This window comes from Camellia sinensis, chromosome 2, assembly GCF_055761805.1.
Source record: "Camellia sinensis isolate YWXY chromosome 2, ASM5576180v1, whole genome shotgun sequence".
Lineage (NCBI taxonomy): Eukaryota > Viridiplantae > Streptophyta > Magnoliopsida > Ericales > Theaceae > Camellia > Camellia sinensis.
The window spans coordinates 35,209,815-35,226,984 of NC_138962.1; the positions used below are offsets into that span (position 1 = coordinate 35,209,815).

Below are 17,170 nucleotides of genomic sequence, written 5' to 3' on the forward strand. Positions count from 1 at the left end.
AAAGTATAAGATTTGTAAAAAAAATCTTTAAAAAATATACTAAATATCAAAAAATATAAAAATTCAGTATATTTTTTTGTATTTTTGTGTATTTATTAAATTTTAAAAATATTTTTTCATAAATATTTTACTATTTTGATCAAAAGTAAAATATTTTTTGTAATACATATCTAAAAAAATAAAAAAATTACTTAATTTTTTTAAAATATTCACTAAAAATAAAATAATACGGAAAACAGAAAATAAAAAAGAAGAAAAATCTACTTTAAAAAAACTAAATTTAGAAAACTAAAATCAAGCCCACTAACAATTTTCAGCCCATTCAAAAAAAAAAAAAAAAAAAAGTGTCCTCTCCCACTCTTTCATCGGCATCATCCACCTTCTGTGATTTCTGGTACTAGGGGTGGGCGCGGGTCGGTTGCGGCCACGAAACCTCCAATCCGCCATCCGTCCGCCAGATTGGCGGATTGAAGAAAATCAATCCGCATCCGTCCGCCAATCCGGCGGATGTGGATTGAGCGAATTGGCGGTTTGGCGGATGGATGCGAATCGGTTTGGCGGTTTAAAATTTTATAAATTTTCAACATAATTCAACTTGTGCACTTCCTTAAAAAAAGAAAAGAAAAAAAAAAGTATTACAGTCAATGACTTAAAAAAGTATTACAATCACTGTATGCCTTATCCAAAGAAAGAAAGTTTGAAACTTTAGAATACCACGATCACTGTATGCTTCATCCACATATTACAATTACAGCATGATTCATCCCTATAAAGTATTACAATATGTGATTCTTAAAATATAATAACAATTCAAACCACCAAAACCATAAACAGAGCAGTAGTAGAGATTGAATGTCTCTATATTGTTACATCTACATATGTTTTTGAAAACAAAAACCAACCAGCATATATCATATTTTTTATTTATTATTTTTAGAGTTAGATTTAAAAACTAAAAAATATAGATGAATAATATGTTTATTTTTTTCAATTCAAAAATATATTCAAGTTGAAAACTTTTTTTCAACAAAATATTTAAACTCTTTTTCAATTGAAAACACAAACATAATATTTAAACAAATTGAAAATACAAAGTCTTATAAATTACTACAGGTGCTCGCGATTTGGCGGTTTGGCGGTTCGGTTGCGGCCAAAAAATCTCAAATCCGCCATCCGTCCGCCAAATTGGCGGATTGGAGAAAATCAATCCGCAACCGTCCGCTCATCATCATGCATCCGTCCAAAATGCGGCGGATCGGTTCGGTTCGGTCGGTTTTGGCGGACCGGTATATCCGCTGCCCACCCCTATCTGGTACGCACCCTCTCTCTCTCTGATTTCACTTTCAATTTGTTAATATGATTCTCTCTCTGTCTCTCTGATTTCACTTTCAATTTGTTAATATGATTTTCGTTCGTTGCACTGGGTTTGCAAAAATATTGGAATTTCGTTGTGTTGGCTCAATGTTTGCTATCCTTTAACCTCCATCTGTTGCAGTTTGTTGTGGGTTTGTTTGTAGTCCCTTACCACAATGCTTTATGGAATATAAATTGGGTCTGTTTCCTTTATGTATACACATGGTGAAGATTGATTCAAGGGCATTGTGTTTGTTTGAATAGAGTTATGGTTTTGATGTTCTAATAGGGAACCACTTTTTTAGCTAGAATTTGGAGAAGAATAATGCTATACAAATTAAAAAAAAAGTTGATATATAAATTTCATACATAACGATATCGCTTATTATGCACCTTTCACTTCAAAATAAAATATCATTAAAAATAAATTTATTTACAATAATGATATTGTCACATTATTCTTATCAACTTCAAGTTGTTTTTGTATGACCACAATTTTCCTTTGGAGAAAGAATAGCTTGTGTTGTTGAAGATTTTTCTAACACCTATTGCCCCTTTTCTTTTATGCTCCTTATTTTAAGTTTTGAAATGCTAGGAGTGATAACTCCTACAATTAATCCATGGAGACTCCAAATGTTCAAGAGGTATGCAGATCTATTGTACCCAATTCATGATTCTCTCTCTCTCTCTCTCTCTCTCTCTCTCTCTCTCTAGTTGTACATGTATGTGCATAAGTTTGTTTCATTTATTTGCATTGCAAGTTGAGTGTCTAATTTGCAGATTATAGAGAAGCAAGTCTTGACGGTGGCCAAAGCTGTTGAAGACAAGATCGATGAGGAGATTGCAGCCCTAGATTGCCTTGACGTCGATAATATTGAAGCACTGAGAGAGCGGAGACTTCAACAGATGAAGAAGATGGTGGATAAGCGGAGCCATTGGTTGGCCCTCGGCTATGGTGAGTACTATGAGATCCCCTTAGAAAAGGAGTTCTTCTCCATTGTCAAAGCTAGTGAGCGCGTTGTCTACCATTTTTATCGTGAAAACTGACCTTGCAAGGTATAATTGTCTATCTTCTATTTTTCAGTTAGGGTTTATGAATAGTTGATTTGAACCCAAATAAAACGACACTGCTTGTTTTCTGAAAAGTGGGACAACATGTTGCTTGAACAATGCAATATACAGACATATTTTTCAGGTTATCACATAAAAGTAAGACAAGTGTATTTTGTGTACTTGTATACACCTGTTAAGGTCTTTTTCTGTGTAACTATATCTAATGGGTTTAAGTATCGCAAGGACAATATATGGAGTGTAATTTGAGTATGTCATAGACAACTATGGGAGGTCAAGAATTTGTGGGTTGTGTGGGAGTCTCTAACATTCGGGGTCTTATGGGCGTGGCTTGTGGAATAGAGCATCTTGTGCTTCAATTTGAAAGCTGTTGGAGAATATGGATAGGTGTATATCTGTGAGGAATTTATGGGGTGGTACTAGATAAATAGTTATAGATTTTGACCTTTAAAGTCATTGCCTTGACCAAAAAGGTATTGGGGGATTGCTTATTTGATAGGTTGGATTTTGATGCTTACTGCTTGAGGGGTTGTTTCTTCATAGAGATTGTTGTCAATGCTCAGGGTTAGGTTCTTTGATGAAAACTGTCATGGAAAAATTTCTGGAGTTCATTAAGCCCTTCTGATAGATTCTCGATGAAGAATTATCAATGCATTCTTCTCAGAATTAATTTATAGATTTTTTAGCAGAGGAAAAAGAGTGATTTTCAAATCAAATTTGGACATGTTAAGACACTTTCACAGCTGAATGGACAAGTTGTAGAGTATTTGGCAGCCTGGGAAACTTCCTTATAATCTCGCACGTTTTCTTAATGTTTTTTATATAGAATCTTGGGATTGGTTGACTGTTTATGAGCCATCTGATAGTAACTAGTAAAGTCAGATTCTAAATATAAGAGAACCAATGATGGTCAGGGTTTAATTGCAGGTGATGGACAGACACTTGAGTATATTGGCAAAGCAGCACATAGAGACACGCTTTGTGAAAATCAATGCTGAGAAAAGTCCATTCTTGGCTGAGAAGCTCAAGATTGTTGTACTTCCAACCCTTGCCCTTATAAAGAATTCCAAAGTGGACAATTATGTGGCATGTTGAATGGAAGGATACGATAACTATCACTAGAATCTAAATCATTTTTGCTTATTGATATATTTTTTTCAAATTATGATGCTTTGTTGACATTAAAAATCATACTTAATGCATTTTAGGTGGGATTTGATGAGCTTGGTGGGACAGATGAATTCAGCACTGAGGAACTGGAGGAAAGGTTGGCGAAAGCTCAAGTTATAATTTTTGAGGGTGAATCGTCTCGAAATCAATCAAAATCTAGTGCCAAAATGAGGAGTGTTTGGCAAAGCACAAATTCAAACTCTTTGGATTCTGAGTAATGTAGATTGCCTCTTGTCTTTTGCATTTTTAGTGGGAAAGTGGCTATGAGTTTGCTAGCATTTCCCTCTTTATATTCAGAGAATTTGAAGAGAGTTTTTCACCTGCTGTTATAGGTGGCACTATTATATGCTAATTTTTATTCAAAATTCTCATTGATTGTGTAAGATTCATGATTTCACTTCGAAACCATAATTTGAATTTTGCTACACATCTGGTTTTGATTTTTTGCTTTGATTGATTTTATGCTAGTGTGCCATTGTTCTCCTTTCTCTAATTGTACATTTTTTAGAAGGCCCATATTTGGAAGGAAGAAAATGTGTGTTCTTTTCCCCACCTTTATTTATATATTTATTTATTTTCTGTTCTTCGGCCCACAAGATGAAACGAGACTGAAAGCAACAATAATGATTCAGATATAGAACCAACTACAGAAAATATATATGACCATACACATCAGATGGTCAATTGAGCAGACTCTCCAATGGAAACTGCAAGAGCCTCCTTTTTCCTAGGAAACTCCATTGCATTGCCATAGATCCTCTGGAAATTGCTAACTTCTCACCTGTTATTATTTTCTTTATATGCACGAGAATATCGTTAGCAGATTTTCCTTTTTCTATTGTAAAAGCTAAAAGTTTTAGGTGCCCTCACAACTGGGGGGTGAATATTTTGACTGAGAAAGGGGTGGTTCTTGGCTTAGTAGGGCTTAAACACATAACCATTATGAGCTTTATTTTTTAACCAATTAAACTATTAGCCCTGTGGATCTCTACATGCAATTCACTCACTTTGGGGTTTGGGAAGAGTGAAATAAATTTTTCTCTACAAGTGTAAGATCCAAATACATTATACAACTTGAAAAGTAGATTTACTAGCTGACTCATTAATATTTGAAGGAAAGAAAAAGAGAAGTACGTCCCCTTTCCTTCTCGTTTCTCTCCATAAATCTATAATTCAAGCACGATCTAAATGTCAATGTGAAGCAAAATCTCACATTGCTGGTTACTAAAGTAATATTAAGCATATATGTAAGCGTGAGGCGCACTCAAGTCAATAGCTAACTTTTGAAATTGAGTTCTATTCAAAACCGTGTAGCAGTCAAAATAACTTATTTTCAAGGTTCCAAAAGAGTGCCAATTTCATTTAGACTTCAGTTCTATTCATTTTTAAAAATATTCAAATATTTATCAGAATCCATATTGAGAAATAGACAGAGAGATCAGATAGTCCTCAAGAATCAGGTAGCAAAGATTATAACCGCTACACCTTTTCTTTTCAATTATTCACTATCACCGCCAGTGCTTCTTCCTCTCCAAAAGAAGCCACACCAAACACAGGCAACAGAAAACTAAAAAACTATGGAAGCAATTTATCAAAGTATAACAACATCACTTCCAAAACATGGAGAAAACATAAAAGCAGAAACTGGGAACAAAATCACTTTCACAAACACTGTCTAATCAAACTACTATTATTGTACTCTAAAAATCCAAGAGTTATTAATGTATAACAACCAACAGCACGAAGACCACAACAAACACTAACTTATTATTCTTACAATCTGCTCCACAAACAAACAATTTCAACCTAGAAGGAGCCTGCATCAGAGCAGATCATACTTTTCAACACACACACAATTATTTCCCCTAGCGATTCGAAACTAAACTAAACTACACACAACTGACTACCTTAGAACAAGGCCGAAACAGTTGACAGTTATTCCATCAAATCGAACTGACAATCTAATAATTACCTTTAACATCGCTTATATGCGCTGCTTGCTGCCTCGGGTACGTGCCAGGACCCTCTTCCCATGGGGATGGCTATGGAGGAATGGGTAATGCATCTGAATGAGGCTAACCATGGTGTGGCGAAGAGCTCCCTACATTTTGCCATGGGTCAGAACAGAGAGCAAGAAGCAGAAAACTAGTAAAGTTGAGGATTAAAGAAAAAAATAAAGTTAAATATATTCCATCAGAATCAAAGTCGAGAAACAAATCAAAGATCATGATTTTGTATATATTTTGATGAAAATTTTATGCTTGTTTTCTCAATTCAATTTTGAGCTTCATAGAAACTTTCAATATTTCAAGATTTTGCTCAATATTCTACCTAATTGCAATAGAGAAAAGTTTAATGTTTCATTGACAGTAAGAAGTTTCAATACACGTGTATATACATAAATTACGTGCACAGAACAGAGGCAAGGGTGTTTTGTGCACATAACATAACACATCTCTTCAATATATTCCAAATTTGAGAAAGTGATCTTAAAGGCATATGAAAATTTCAGAACAGTAATGCTCCATTTGTTTCAGCAGAAAACATTTTCGACAATTTTTTTTTCCTCCAGAAAATGTATTCTTATGTTTGGTTGAGACCTTGAAATTAATGTACTAGTGGTTGTATTAGTGGTGTTGGTGTTGGGGTAGTGGTGGAGGTAGTGGAGATGGTGGAGTGATAGCGGTGGGATGGAGGAAGTTGTGATGGTGGCTGCAATGGTAGTGTGGTCGCGTTGGTAAGATTTTAGTATGAATAATGTTTTTTGCCTTTTCAAAGTGAAAAATATTTCCACCTAATTAAGTTTCTTCTGTTGACCTCATAAAACATTTTCTGTTGACTTTTATTTCCCGTCATACCAAATGCCACAAATGTCTACAACGCTGCTAAACAAATTCAGCATAATTGAACTGGTTTTACTTGGATAAATATCCTAGATGATGCACCAGTTTCAGATAACTAAATTCTGGGCAAGCATAGTGTAGAGATGATCAAACCTTTGATATCGCCAAAGCAGATTGAGCCACATAGTTGCCATAAGGATCCTGAAGCACCATCAAGAAATTCTGGCTGCTAACAATCTCTCTGATAATTCGTGACACCTGATCTTCTCCAGCCTCTCTCAGACATTTCTCCACCACATTGCTCCCATATTTGTTCATGGCGAGAGAGACATGACTCCCCACAAGCTGTGCCAATATGCCTGCCGTAACCTCTGGTATCCTCAATCCCAGCATATACTGCACAACATAGTTTCTGAAAACAGAAAAAAACTTTCATTAAAGAATTGAAGAAAAAGATTGTTCAAGTCACACTAGGTGTGGTTGTTTGTGTTTTTGTTTTCTGTTTTCTATTTATATTTTTTGGAAAACACAAAAAGTTGTTTTGTGAACTATTCTCGAAAACTATTTTCGAGGAAATCTTCTGAAAACTACATGCTTTTTAGGAAGTACATTTTTAGGAAAAACCAAAGTAATTTTTGAATTTTTGAAAAAAATTCCCCCCAAAATGAAAACAATGGGTGTTTTGAAAATGAAGAACAAAAAAGAAGCAAACAAAAACACAACCAAACCTTCGAACTGTGATTATTTCAGAACGTATCTCTTCTCTCATGGTTGGCGTTTTGGGGAAGGAAACTAGTCTCCCTCAAGTTATTGACACATACACGATGATGGTAATTAAGCAAAAAATAAGAGGCCTTATAAAAAAAACCCTTCTAATTATGATGATATAGTATAGGGAACAAGCAATAGTTAAGAAATATCGTCATTCTTCTCATAGTAATGCTATAGACTTAGAAAAATTTCACAGAAAAGTGTTCAAAAAACGCCAATGTGACAGCATTGTGCCAGAATGAATGTACACACTATGTAGTATTGCCAGCATAGCATTCTGATCACTTGAATTTTCTTTAGATATGTAAAATTTTTCTTCCCCACAATATCCTTAGTCTATGGTGGAAACAAAGCCATAGTTAGGAAGTATCAATATACTTCACACAGTAATGCTACAAACCCAGAACGCAGTGTGGCAACACTGTGCTAGAATGAATGCAATGCTACTAGCATAGCATTCCGAACACTCTTCTCCACAATATTGTGTAGGATATGGTGGAAACAAAGCCATAACCAATATACTTGACACGGCAATGCTACAAGCTCAGAAAAAATTCATTAAGAAAGTGTCCAAAATGCAATGTGGCAGCAATGTGCCCTGGTGGATGCAATGTTGCCAAATTAGCACTTTGAACACTTTCCTGGGGAAAAAAAATAGTCTAGCATGTTGACTACTTTCCTGGCAAGAGTTCTAACTTCTAATTCAAAGCATTTTTTTGCTAGCAACAAGATGATTCAAAAAGGGGGAAAGAGAGAGACAAACCCATAAGGATGTTCAGCTAGGATCAAGGCATTTCCGGTGATTTCAGCCAGGAGACGCTCCCTGGGTTCTCCCTCAGCATGTAACACACATTGTTGCAGAACACAGCACCCGCTTTTGTCAGTCGCAATTTCAAGACAGTTATCGGCTACCACAGTCAAAAGGTGCTGTGTGGGAAAAAAAAAACACATTTAAAAGATTCACAAAGGGGGTATTAATAACATCAACTAAAGAGAAGTATATGTTCTCACTTGTGAAACTGTTGAAAGCTCTGCTAGTGAGAACTATGAATTCCATATACAAATAATATGTTTAAATAGCCACATTTTCAACCATGAATTCATAGTTGTAGATTGTAACTAGTGCAGACGACACATAATCCTATGTCCCAAATTTCTCGGTCCATTCTACCCTAAAATATTCACAGTTAATGAATTATATCTCGAGATTTTTATACTTTGAGATTCTAATATAATCCACTGGTGGGATTCTTTGTCCCAAATTTCTCAATCCACTATGTCTTAAAATCTTAGAGCCATTACATTATGTCTTGAGGTTTCCATACTTTGATATTCTAACATAATCCAATGATTGTAAGTGATTTGATAAAGACGACAATGGGATTTGTGGTAATGCTTGATTTGTGTAATTGAAAATTTATAAAGGACAAATTATACATGTAGTGTCTTTAATCTGTCTCATGTGTCAAATTGAAATATTCTATTTGCACACCTTAAAATATCTAACTTCATATCATTTTGATTTTCTATTTAGATACTAAGTATCGAACAAAAATCAATTATTCTAATATCAACAACTAGACTGGGTATTTGATATACAAATGGATCAAATGTTGTGAATTGGAGAAAGAGTGGTGCACAAATAGAAGCTCCTTTTCAAATTGGTTGCTAATCTCTCAATCATTTTGAGGGGAGTGAATAAATTATTTTGTATTTTATTTCAGCCTAACTTTTAAATAAGTGTTATCGATTTAATTAAATTAACACAATATGAAAATTAAAAATAAAAATTATACAATTAAAATTACAAAAATAAAATTGACACGAGATAAATTATAAACTACAAAAACCACTTATATAATTTACCTATTTTTAAAATAATCATTTTCACTCTCTTAAAACTTCAAACACATTAAAAAAAAAAAAAAAAAAAAGCAATTAAATTTTTAAGTGAGCAAATAAGGTAATGGAGAGCTCCTTGTGTTTTATTTGAATTTGCACAATATCAATATGCTTAGATCAACACCTCAAATTTTAATTTATAAAAAAATATATCAAACTGTTCAACCTCTTTATTCTGTGCAACTCCATCTATATATCATTCATACGTGGAAAAAAACAAAATGCAAACAAAGAACAAATGCAAATAAGAAGACATTAACGCTATTACATATGTCATTTTATTAAAAATATCATATATTTAATTTTATTAGTTATTAGATATTAATTACTGGTAGGGATAGGGTCATGAAATAGTGGACCTACTTTATAGGAACATGAGTTTAGTTAGTTATAGTTTCCCTGCATATAAACAGTGTCTATTAATGAAAGAAGTGTGCAAAAAAAATTATCTGTGAGAATTCTCCTCAATGAAAACTAATTGGAAACCTCCCCCCCTCTGAAAGTGAATCTTTTAACTCTTTCTTCTATTTTTATTTTTGGTTAACAAGAAGATATATAACAAACTCAAAACCTAACTTGAATTTTCTCATTCACTCATCCTCATACATATATATATATATATATATTAAGATCTATTTTGAAAAGTAATTTTTTTTTTTGATTTACTAACTTATTATAAAAAAATATGTAAAAAAATAGAGAAATTATGTAACCTAAATAAATCAATAAGCTTACTTATCTTCTCAGAAGAAGCCTAAGTTGTCCAACACCATCTAAATAATAAAGCTGGGGAACATGAACATGGGCCTAAGTTGTCCAACACCATCTAAATAATAAAGCTAGGGAATATGGGTAAAGTCGAAATTGTCTATTGTTCCTGACAAACAGTTTGTTAACCAAGTGAGTTAAGGATACCATCGTGGACTAAAGGAGACATGCATATGAGACAAATATATATATATATATATATACATTTTAATTTCTATAATTTATTAGAGTGAGAATTACTAAAAGTTTATTTTTGCCATAAAAATTAAAAGATATGAATTATATTGAATTATTCAATAATTTGGTAACAGATTATTTTAATAATTTTTTTAAAAAAAATATGTAAAAAAATAAAAAAAATAATATAACAATTCATGATAACCTTTTAACTTTTTAGCGAAAAGTAAAAGTTCCCAAACCAACCAAAACCATACAAAAAGAGATATATATGTATCATAAAAGCAACGCATGCACTTGAGCATATAACATCAACTTTTCACCCTTAATCTAAAATAGTATTTGGTTCATTGAAATGGAATAGAATGGAATGATCATTCTATTAAAATATTTATTTTCATATTTGATTAAACTAAAAAAATAATGATCATGTATTACAAATAAAATCATCTTTCACTATTTTAAAGGAATGATCATTCTATAAGAAAGAACAAGGAATTACCATTCTATCTCATTCCAATCAACCAAATAGAGCATAATAGCCTCAAAAATTAAAGAAGTGATAGCACACAATTTGTGATTTAAAAATGAAGTTATTCATTTTTGTGATAATGTTATGCATTTGGTTAGGAAAAAATTAGATAAAAAAACGTGTAAGACGTCACAAAAATCCTTTTTTTTTTTTCTTTTTCCTCCACATATTTAAAATCCAAACACATTCTTAGAGTAACTAATTTGAAAAATATTAGGAGATTAGTTATATTCGAGACCAAATAAATTAAATAACTTATACTATTATACAATGTCAACACCACATTTCACATGAACCTAGTTATGTAACATGTTTCACATACTTAAACCACCCTAATGCCTAATCAAATAGGAAAATTATACAATAGGTTTGGAGTAGTATATGGTCATACTTTCTCACCAATCACCATTTATTATGTTCATTCATATTTTTCAATCATTCAATAAAACAATTAATACTTCATTTTTTTTCACCAATCACACTAACATAAAGTACTACAAAATATAAGAGTTTTAGAGACCAAATGTTTTGGTTTTTAAAAATAAAAATTTTGTTACAAAATAAATTTAGGGATCAATTTCTATCGTCATGAGGATAGTTGCTAAAACGTAGTCTCGAAAAATCAAAAACAAGCCTTTTAGCGACAAAATTTAAAAAATGTCACTAATAAATAGACTTTTAGGGACAAAATAATTTGGTCTTAGAATGATTTATTTTTTGAAACAAAAAATTTAGACCCAAAAGAATAATAATTCATCACTAATGTCTAATTTTCGTAACTAAAAATATTTAGTTTCTAAAAAATAATTTTGTCCCTAAATTTTAATTTTTAAAATCTTAATTTTTTATTTTTTTATTTTTATTTTTTTTTATCATGGAGCCCCATATGACCGTAATTCTGAACTACCGAACAATCATCCGATCAAAAAACTACCAAGTGATGGGAGAAGAAACAGAGGCATGGCTAGTTACTCAAAACTTTGAAAGATTTTGGCTTTAGAAAATTGAGTTTTTTTATTTTTTATATATATTTTTTATTTTTAGACAAAAATTTTTAATATTTTAAGAATTTTTTAAATGCACTTAATTTAGATACACTTAAAAATTATAAATTTATGAAAAAATCTTTAAAAAAATCATCAAATATAAAAATTCAGTACATTTTCGGATTCTTATATATTTATTGAATTTTTGAAATATTTTTCATAAATATTTTATTTTTTAAGTGCATCTGTAAAATAAAATATTTATTTAAAATATTAAAAAAATTCACTAAAAAAATGCAAAAGATAAAAAAAAAATAATTTTCAGAAATCAATCAAAACTAAACAATAATATTCACACATGTATCACGTGTCAACAATGACTAGAAAATAAATAAATAAAAAAATATATATACTTATAGCATGGAACAAGTTCATCAACATTGCAAAAAATGCATGTTTTTATGGGAGTGTTTGGAGGACATACCTTGATTTCCTCACTGGAGAAGAATTTCAAGCAATGTTGAATGACATGGTGACCATTCAGACTCTTGGTCAAGGTTGCTGTGATGCGCCTCAGAACCGATATAATTATCGACTTTTGCTCTCCAGTTATGAGATAATTTAACAGTTTCTGCATTGCTCGAGTGCTGCAACATGGTTGAACAGATTAACAAATAATAATAATAATAATAATGAAAAACTGTTGTTCAACCAAACAAGGCTCTTCAACTTCTGTACACTTTTAATAAAATTTATTCAGACTTCATTTGACACCACCTTATAAACCCTTTTTTTTAAAAGCTTTTATTTATTTATTTATTTATTTTTTCATTTTTAGTATAAATAAAAAATTAGATGAAATTTAATATTTGGTTGAGAATTCAAAATTTGTTCTTGAAAAATTTCATAAACTAATCTGGAGAGAAAAATTGAAAAAAATTAAACATACTCATTATTTTCAAATGATTTTCTCTTTTTGAGACAAAAATAATTTTTTATGTTTATTTTTATCAGACAAATTTCTAATTTTTCAAAAAAAAAAAAAGGAAAAAAATTCTAAAAACTGAGCCAACACAGATTTATTAGACCCTAAAAATTAAAAGAAAAGCACCAAAAAAAAAAAAAAAAAAAAAGGTTCACTGCAAACAAAGAGAAGTCAAATTTTATGAAAAGCTTATAAAAGCCACCCAAAAAAATCAAATTTTTTAGAGGCCTAAGAAGTAAAGAAGTAAACTATGTTGACTCAATTTTTTTTTTTTAAAATACTAACAAGCTAAAACTGAACTTAAAAAATAACTCAAGTTATAAACTGCAAATAATTAGAGGACCTTGAAACTGTTTTATCAAACTAAGTGAAAGCATAGTCCATTTCATTTTTCAAAGACATGTTTAGCAAACCAATTCTGATATGTGCGCTGAATCCATAGTGTTTTGTGGATGAATTCACTGTACTTAGAATTTCTCTTAGCAATTAATTTAAAGTCATTTTTCTAAAAACATGTTTAGCAAACTAATTGGTTTTGCTAATGGATTCAGTGCACTCAAAATTTAACATTAGTCCAACTAAACAAATTTTTTAAAAAGTGATAAAAGAAGCCAAACATCCACCATGTAAACCATGTTCCATCAAATCAAAATCAAAAAAATTGAGGACTAACCATATTCATCCACCAATGTAAAGCATTTTATCCTTTAAATACATTTTTTATAAAATTTATTTGAAACAATTAGAGGATTTTTACACTTTAACCAATTTTTTAAGTGCATCAAATTCATTTACAAAATCAGACACAACTTTTCACATAGAGAGAGTTCTCATTTTTCTAAATAAATTGTACTTAAAATTTCACATACCAATTAGTTTCAAGTCTAGTGCCTCTATACCTCAAATCAAATAATTTTTTTTAAAAAGAAAAGTGTTAAAAGAAGCAAGCAACCCTATCTAAGCCATTTTTAACAATACATATTCAAATCAAAAGCAAGAAATATATATATATATATATAGAGAGAGAGAGAGAGAGAGAGAAAGAGGGGTAGGCACATATATACCCATGCATATCACCACAAATATTTATGAGTTGACGCTCATCACTGACCACCAAAAGAAGCATTTGGGTGATCTGTTCTTGGCTGCAAACCTCAAAAAACTTCTGAATAAAATAGTTGCCAAACTGATGCACCATCAACTCCCTCACATGATCTTTCACCTCTGAAAAAATCATCTCAATCTCTTCAGGATTCCTTGCCTCAAACTTCTTCTGCAAAAACCTACACCCTCTTTGATCCATCGCCGCCAACACTATCCTCCCTCTCAATTCCTCCAACGACACCAAGTTCAATCGCTGCCTCGACTGTTGAAGAAGATTACTATCATAATAAGGATTGGCCTCAGCCCTATACCCATTTCCATTTGAACTGGATCCTCCTAAACCTCCGATCCCAATTGAACTCGAGCCTAAATAGCCTGCATAGCCTCCGATCCCATTAAAACTTGAACTTCCATAGCTTCCATAGCCTCCGATTTCATTCGAACTCGATGCTCTACCATAACCCATGTTGTAATCCGATCGAAACCCATTTTGAATCGTATAAGCACCGGTTGTTGTTGTTGTTGTTGGTAGGTATCGATTCGTTCCCAGAACAAGATTTTGCCTTTCGCTTTGTTCCTGATTGTACTGATTCTGATACTGATTCTGATAGTTTTCAGATACAGAATTGGAATTCAAATTGTGCAAACCGAAAGATTCTAAACTCTCCTCACCAGGATAAGCTCCAAAGGTATACATACCATTCTGTCCTCTCACCGCAGACTCAACTCTTAGCCTCTGCAAATTCACATCGGATACAGGCGAAAGACCGTTAGGGACCGGGGAGTGACGAGAAGGGGTTGATAGATTGAGCCGATTGAAATCGATTTCAAGAAGAGTCCTAGGATGATAAATGGTATCAAGTTCAAGAAAGCTAGGGTTTACTCTCGGCATGTTGATCTGATGATAAGGGCTGAATTCAGGCTGAGAAAGCTGAAAAGGGTGGTTTTCCGGCACTGATTCTCTGCGAGGAGGGTTTTCCTGTAAAGCAAAGTTCGCCGGAAAACTCGCCGGAAAATCAAACTGATGGTTTTGTGGCGGCGGCAGAGGCGTTGATGAAGAGGAAGAAGAGACCGGCTGATTGTTGTTGACGATGAACCATTCAAGATCATCTTCTTCTCTGTCCTCTCTGTTGTTCTCCATTGTATTCGTAACTGAAACAAATTGAATTGATTAGAGAGAGAGGAAGAAAACAAAAGGGTTTGTTTGTTGATGGTGGAGAGAGAAAAGAGATGGGTAAGCTAGGGTTTTAAAGTGGGTTTTTAAAAAAAAAAGAGAGAGCTTTTTGGTATATATAACTCTGTGGTCGGTTGCTCTTTCGGGGGCACAGGTTTTAGGAGGAGAGTTTACAAACTCTATATATTCCAATGAAGGATTTTAGAGAGAGAAGATGGAGATTATGGAGAGAGAGAGAGAGAGAGAGAGAGAGAGAGTTTGCATGTAAATAGGAAAGCTCTTCCCTTCTTATTAGGGTTTTTACGATAGCCGAAAGATATAGATATAGAGAGAGAAAAATACATCAAGATGCGTTTCAACGTATATGGATATCTTTCTTCATGCATGCGCATATTTCACGGCGATTTCGATAATTTTTAGTAGTTCAGTCCCACCTATATCTAAAACGCGTGGATTACACTTCCCTCCTTGTATTTTTTTTTTTTATTTTTTTGGTGATAAACTACATTTTGTACTCCTAAGATATTATTTAATTCTCATTTTAATAATTTTATTTTTTGATTATTAGATTATTGAACTTTTTTTTAAGGGAATTTTAAATTTTTGGAAAATTATTAAATAGTCCAAGAATAACGCCATGTGGGGCGCTTATTAAAATTATTAGTCAGTGCCTGTCTGGCAATAATAGATATCAATTGGAACAGAGCGCAAAGATATTTAAGAGTACTTAATGATGATAATCTTTTTAAGATTATCAAGACCGGCTACCGGCCCAAGGCCTAACGAATTGTGATGTTGTAGGTCATTTCGTGATAGTGTCATTACACTGAATAAGTGCACTTTTTGACTTTTTATGAAATATGGGTTGGATTTGAAGTGATGTGTTAGAGAGGTGATGCGACTTAAATAAGATGATGTGGCTTAAATAGGATAGTGACTTTTTGACTTTTTATCTTTTTTCAATCATGCCAAACTTAGTCTAAATTCTCTAAGGTTATTTGCATCATAAAATGAAAAAATGTAATGAGGCGTTAATTAAAGTGAAAAAAATTACATGTAATATTTAAAGGGTTAAAGTGAAAATGTTTTAAAATTAGGTGCCGATTTTCTATTAAAAGAATGAACAATAGTTGCTAACGGGATCACACTAATAAAAAATTAATAATTAAATTTTAAAATATTAAAAGTTTAACGGCCAAAACAAATATTGAATAATATTTTAAGCAAGCAAAAGTGTAATCTATCTTCTTCTTTTTTTTGTTGACCAAGTCATCATATATATATATATATATATATATATGTATACTAGCGTTCATCACGTGCTATACACAGAATAAATATTTTTTGTTTATATATATTATACTCGTTTTTTTTTATATATCATTTTGTTTCTCTTATATAAAACTTTTGATTTAACTCACATTTTAGAAAATTAAGGCTATGTTTGGTTGTGTTTTGCAATCACGATTCTACACTGTCATTCAAGTACGATGTTTGGTTAGAGTTCTCAAAACACGTTTCCAAAACTCTGCACAAAACACTGGGACAGGCGCGATTTTCGGAATTTTTTTTTCAAATTTTGCCTAACCGATCGTCCCACCGGTTGACCAGCTGGTTGACCAGAACAATGCAATTTTTTTTTATTTATTTTTTTTACAATTTATGTATGTTAATTTTTATATATTCAAAAAAATTATTTTTCGAATTTTAAAATTTTTTTTATGTGTTTTAATATAATTTTGAGTTGTATGTTTGATTATGAGTTGTAAGTTTTTATATCAAATATCATATCACATCAAAAATTCTCCACTCAAATCAAAACTTTTTTCAAAACTCTTCACCAAACAAATTTTCCACACTCAAATCATAATTCTAAAACTTACAAACTCAAAATACAACTCATACTCTCAAATTATATTTACAAAATTCAACCAAACGCAGCCTAAGTTTATATTTTTCAGTAATTAACATTTTACGTAGTTTTTGTAAATTTCTCTAGATATACCTAATCCAGGTACACTTAAAAAGTATAATATTTATGTAATTTTTTTTAAATTCACCAAATGCAAAAAAAAAAAAAATCAAAAATAAGAAAATTCAATACATTTTTGTATTTTGTTGTATTCAATAAATCTTTTAAAGATTTTTGTACAAATTTTATACCTTTTAAGTATATCAAGATTAAGTGGATCTAAAAAATAAAAATAAAAATATTTTAAAAATCACTAAAAATATAAAAATACGAATTGAAAACTCAAAAAACTGTTTTTGAAATCTCTAAACCAAATAGAGTATTATTTGTAAATTTAAAAGTTATGTAAAATTATAAAAAAA

General features: G+C 31.7%; 2 protein-coding genes across 2 annotated transcripts; one reads left to right on the forward strand and one right to left on the reverse strand.

The window, feature by feature from the left end:
• The first annotated feature begins 281 nt into the window (after nucleotides 1–281).
• LOC114316029 (thioredoxin domain-containing protein 9 homolog) lies at nucleotides 282–4,021 on the forward strand. Its single transcript, XM_082914074.1, is given in 5 exon segments — nucleotides 282–394; nucleotides 1,949–1,997; nucleotides 2,134–2,409; nucleotides 3,352–3,510; nucleotides 3,633–4,021. Coding segments are annotated over 4 exon segments (639 nt in total). The 5' UTR covers nucleotides 282–394; nucleotides 1,949–1,973; the 3' UTR covers nucleotides 3,813–4,021.
• A 1,236-nt stretch (nucleotides 4,022–5,257) lies between these two features.
• LOC114316058 (putative pumilio homolog 8, chloroplastic) lies at nucleotides 5,258–14,803 on the reverse strand. Its single transcript, XM_028262714.2, has 6 exons — nucleotides 13,623–14,803; nucleotides 12,058–12,220; nucleotides 8,220–8,252; nucleotides 7,972–8,135; nucleotides 6,591–6,849; nucleotides 5,258–5,695 (listed from the first exon to the last, which is right to left on the reverse strand). Exons 1-6 carry the CDS (start codon nucleotides 14,801–14,803, stop codon nucleotides 5,579–5,581), a joined length of 1,917 nt encoding a protein of 638 aa, XP_028118515.2. The 3' UTR covers nucleotides 5,258–5,578.
• Nucleotides 14,804–17,170: the final 2,367 nt, after the last annotated feature.

Coding starts and splice junctions, on each gene's coding strand:
- LOC114316058 (XM_028262714.2), bottom strand. CDS start 14,803: ATGGAGAACAACAGAGAGGACAGAGAAGAAGATGATCTTGAATGGTTC. Junction 12,221..13,622: donor ATTTGTGGTGATATGCATGG/GTATATATGTGC, acceptor ACCATGTTGCAG/CACTCGAGCAATGCAGAAAC. Junction 5,696..6,590: donor CTGCTTTGGCGATATCAAAG/GTTTGATCATCT, acceptor GGCAAAATGTAG/GGAGCTCTTCGCCACACCAT.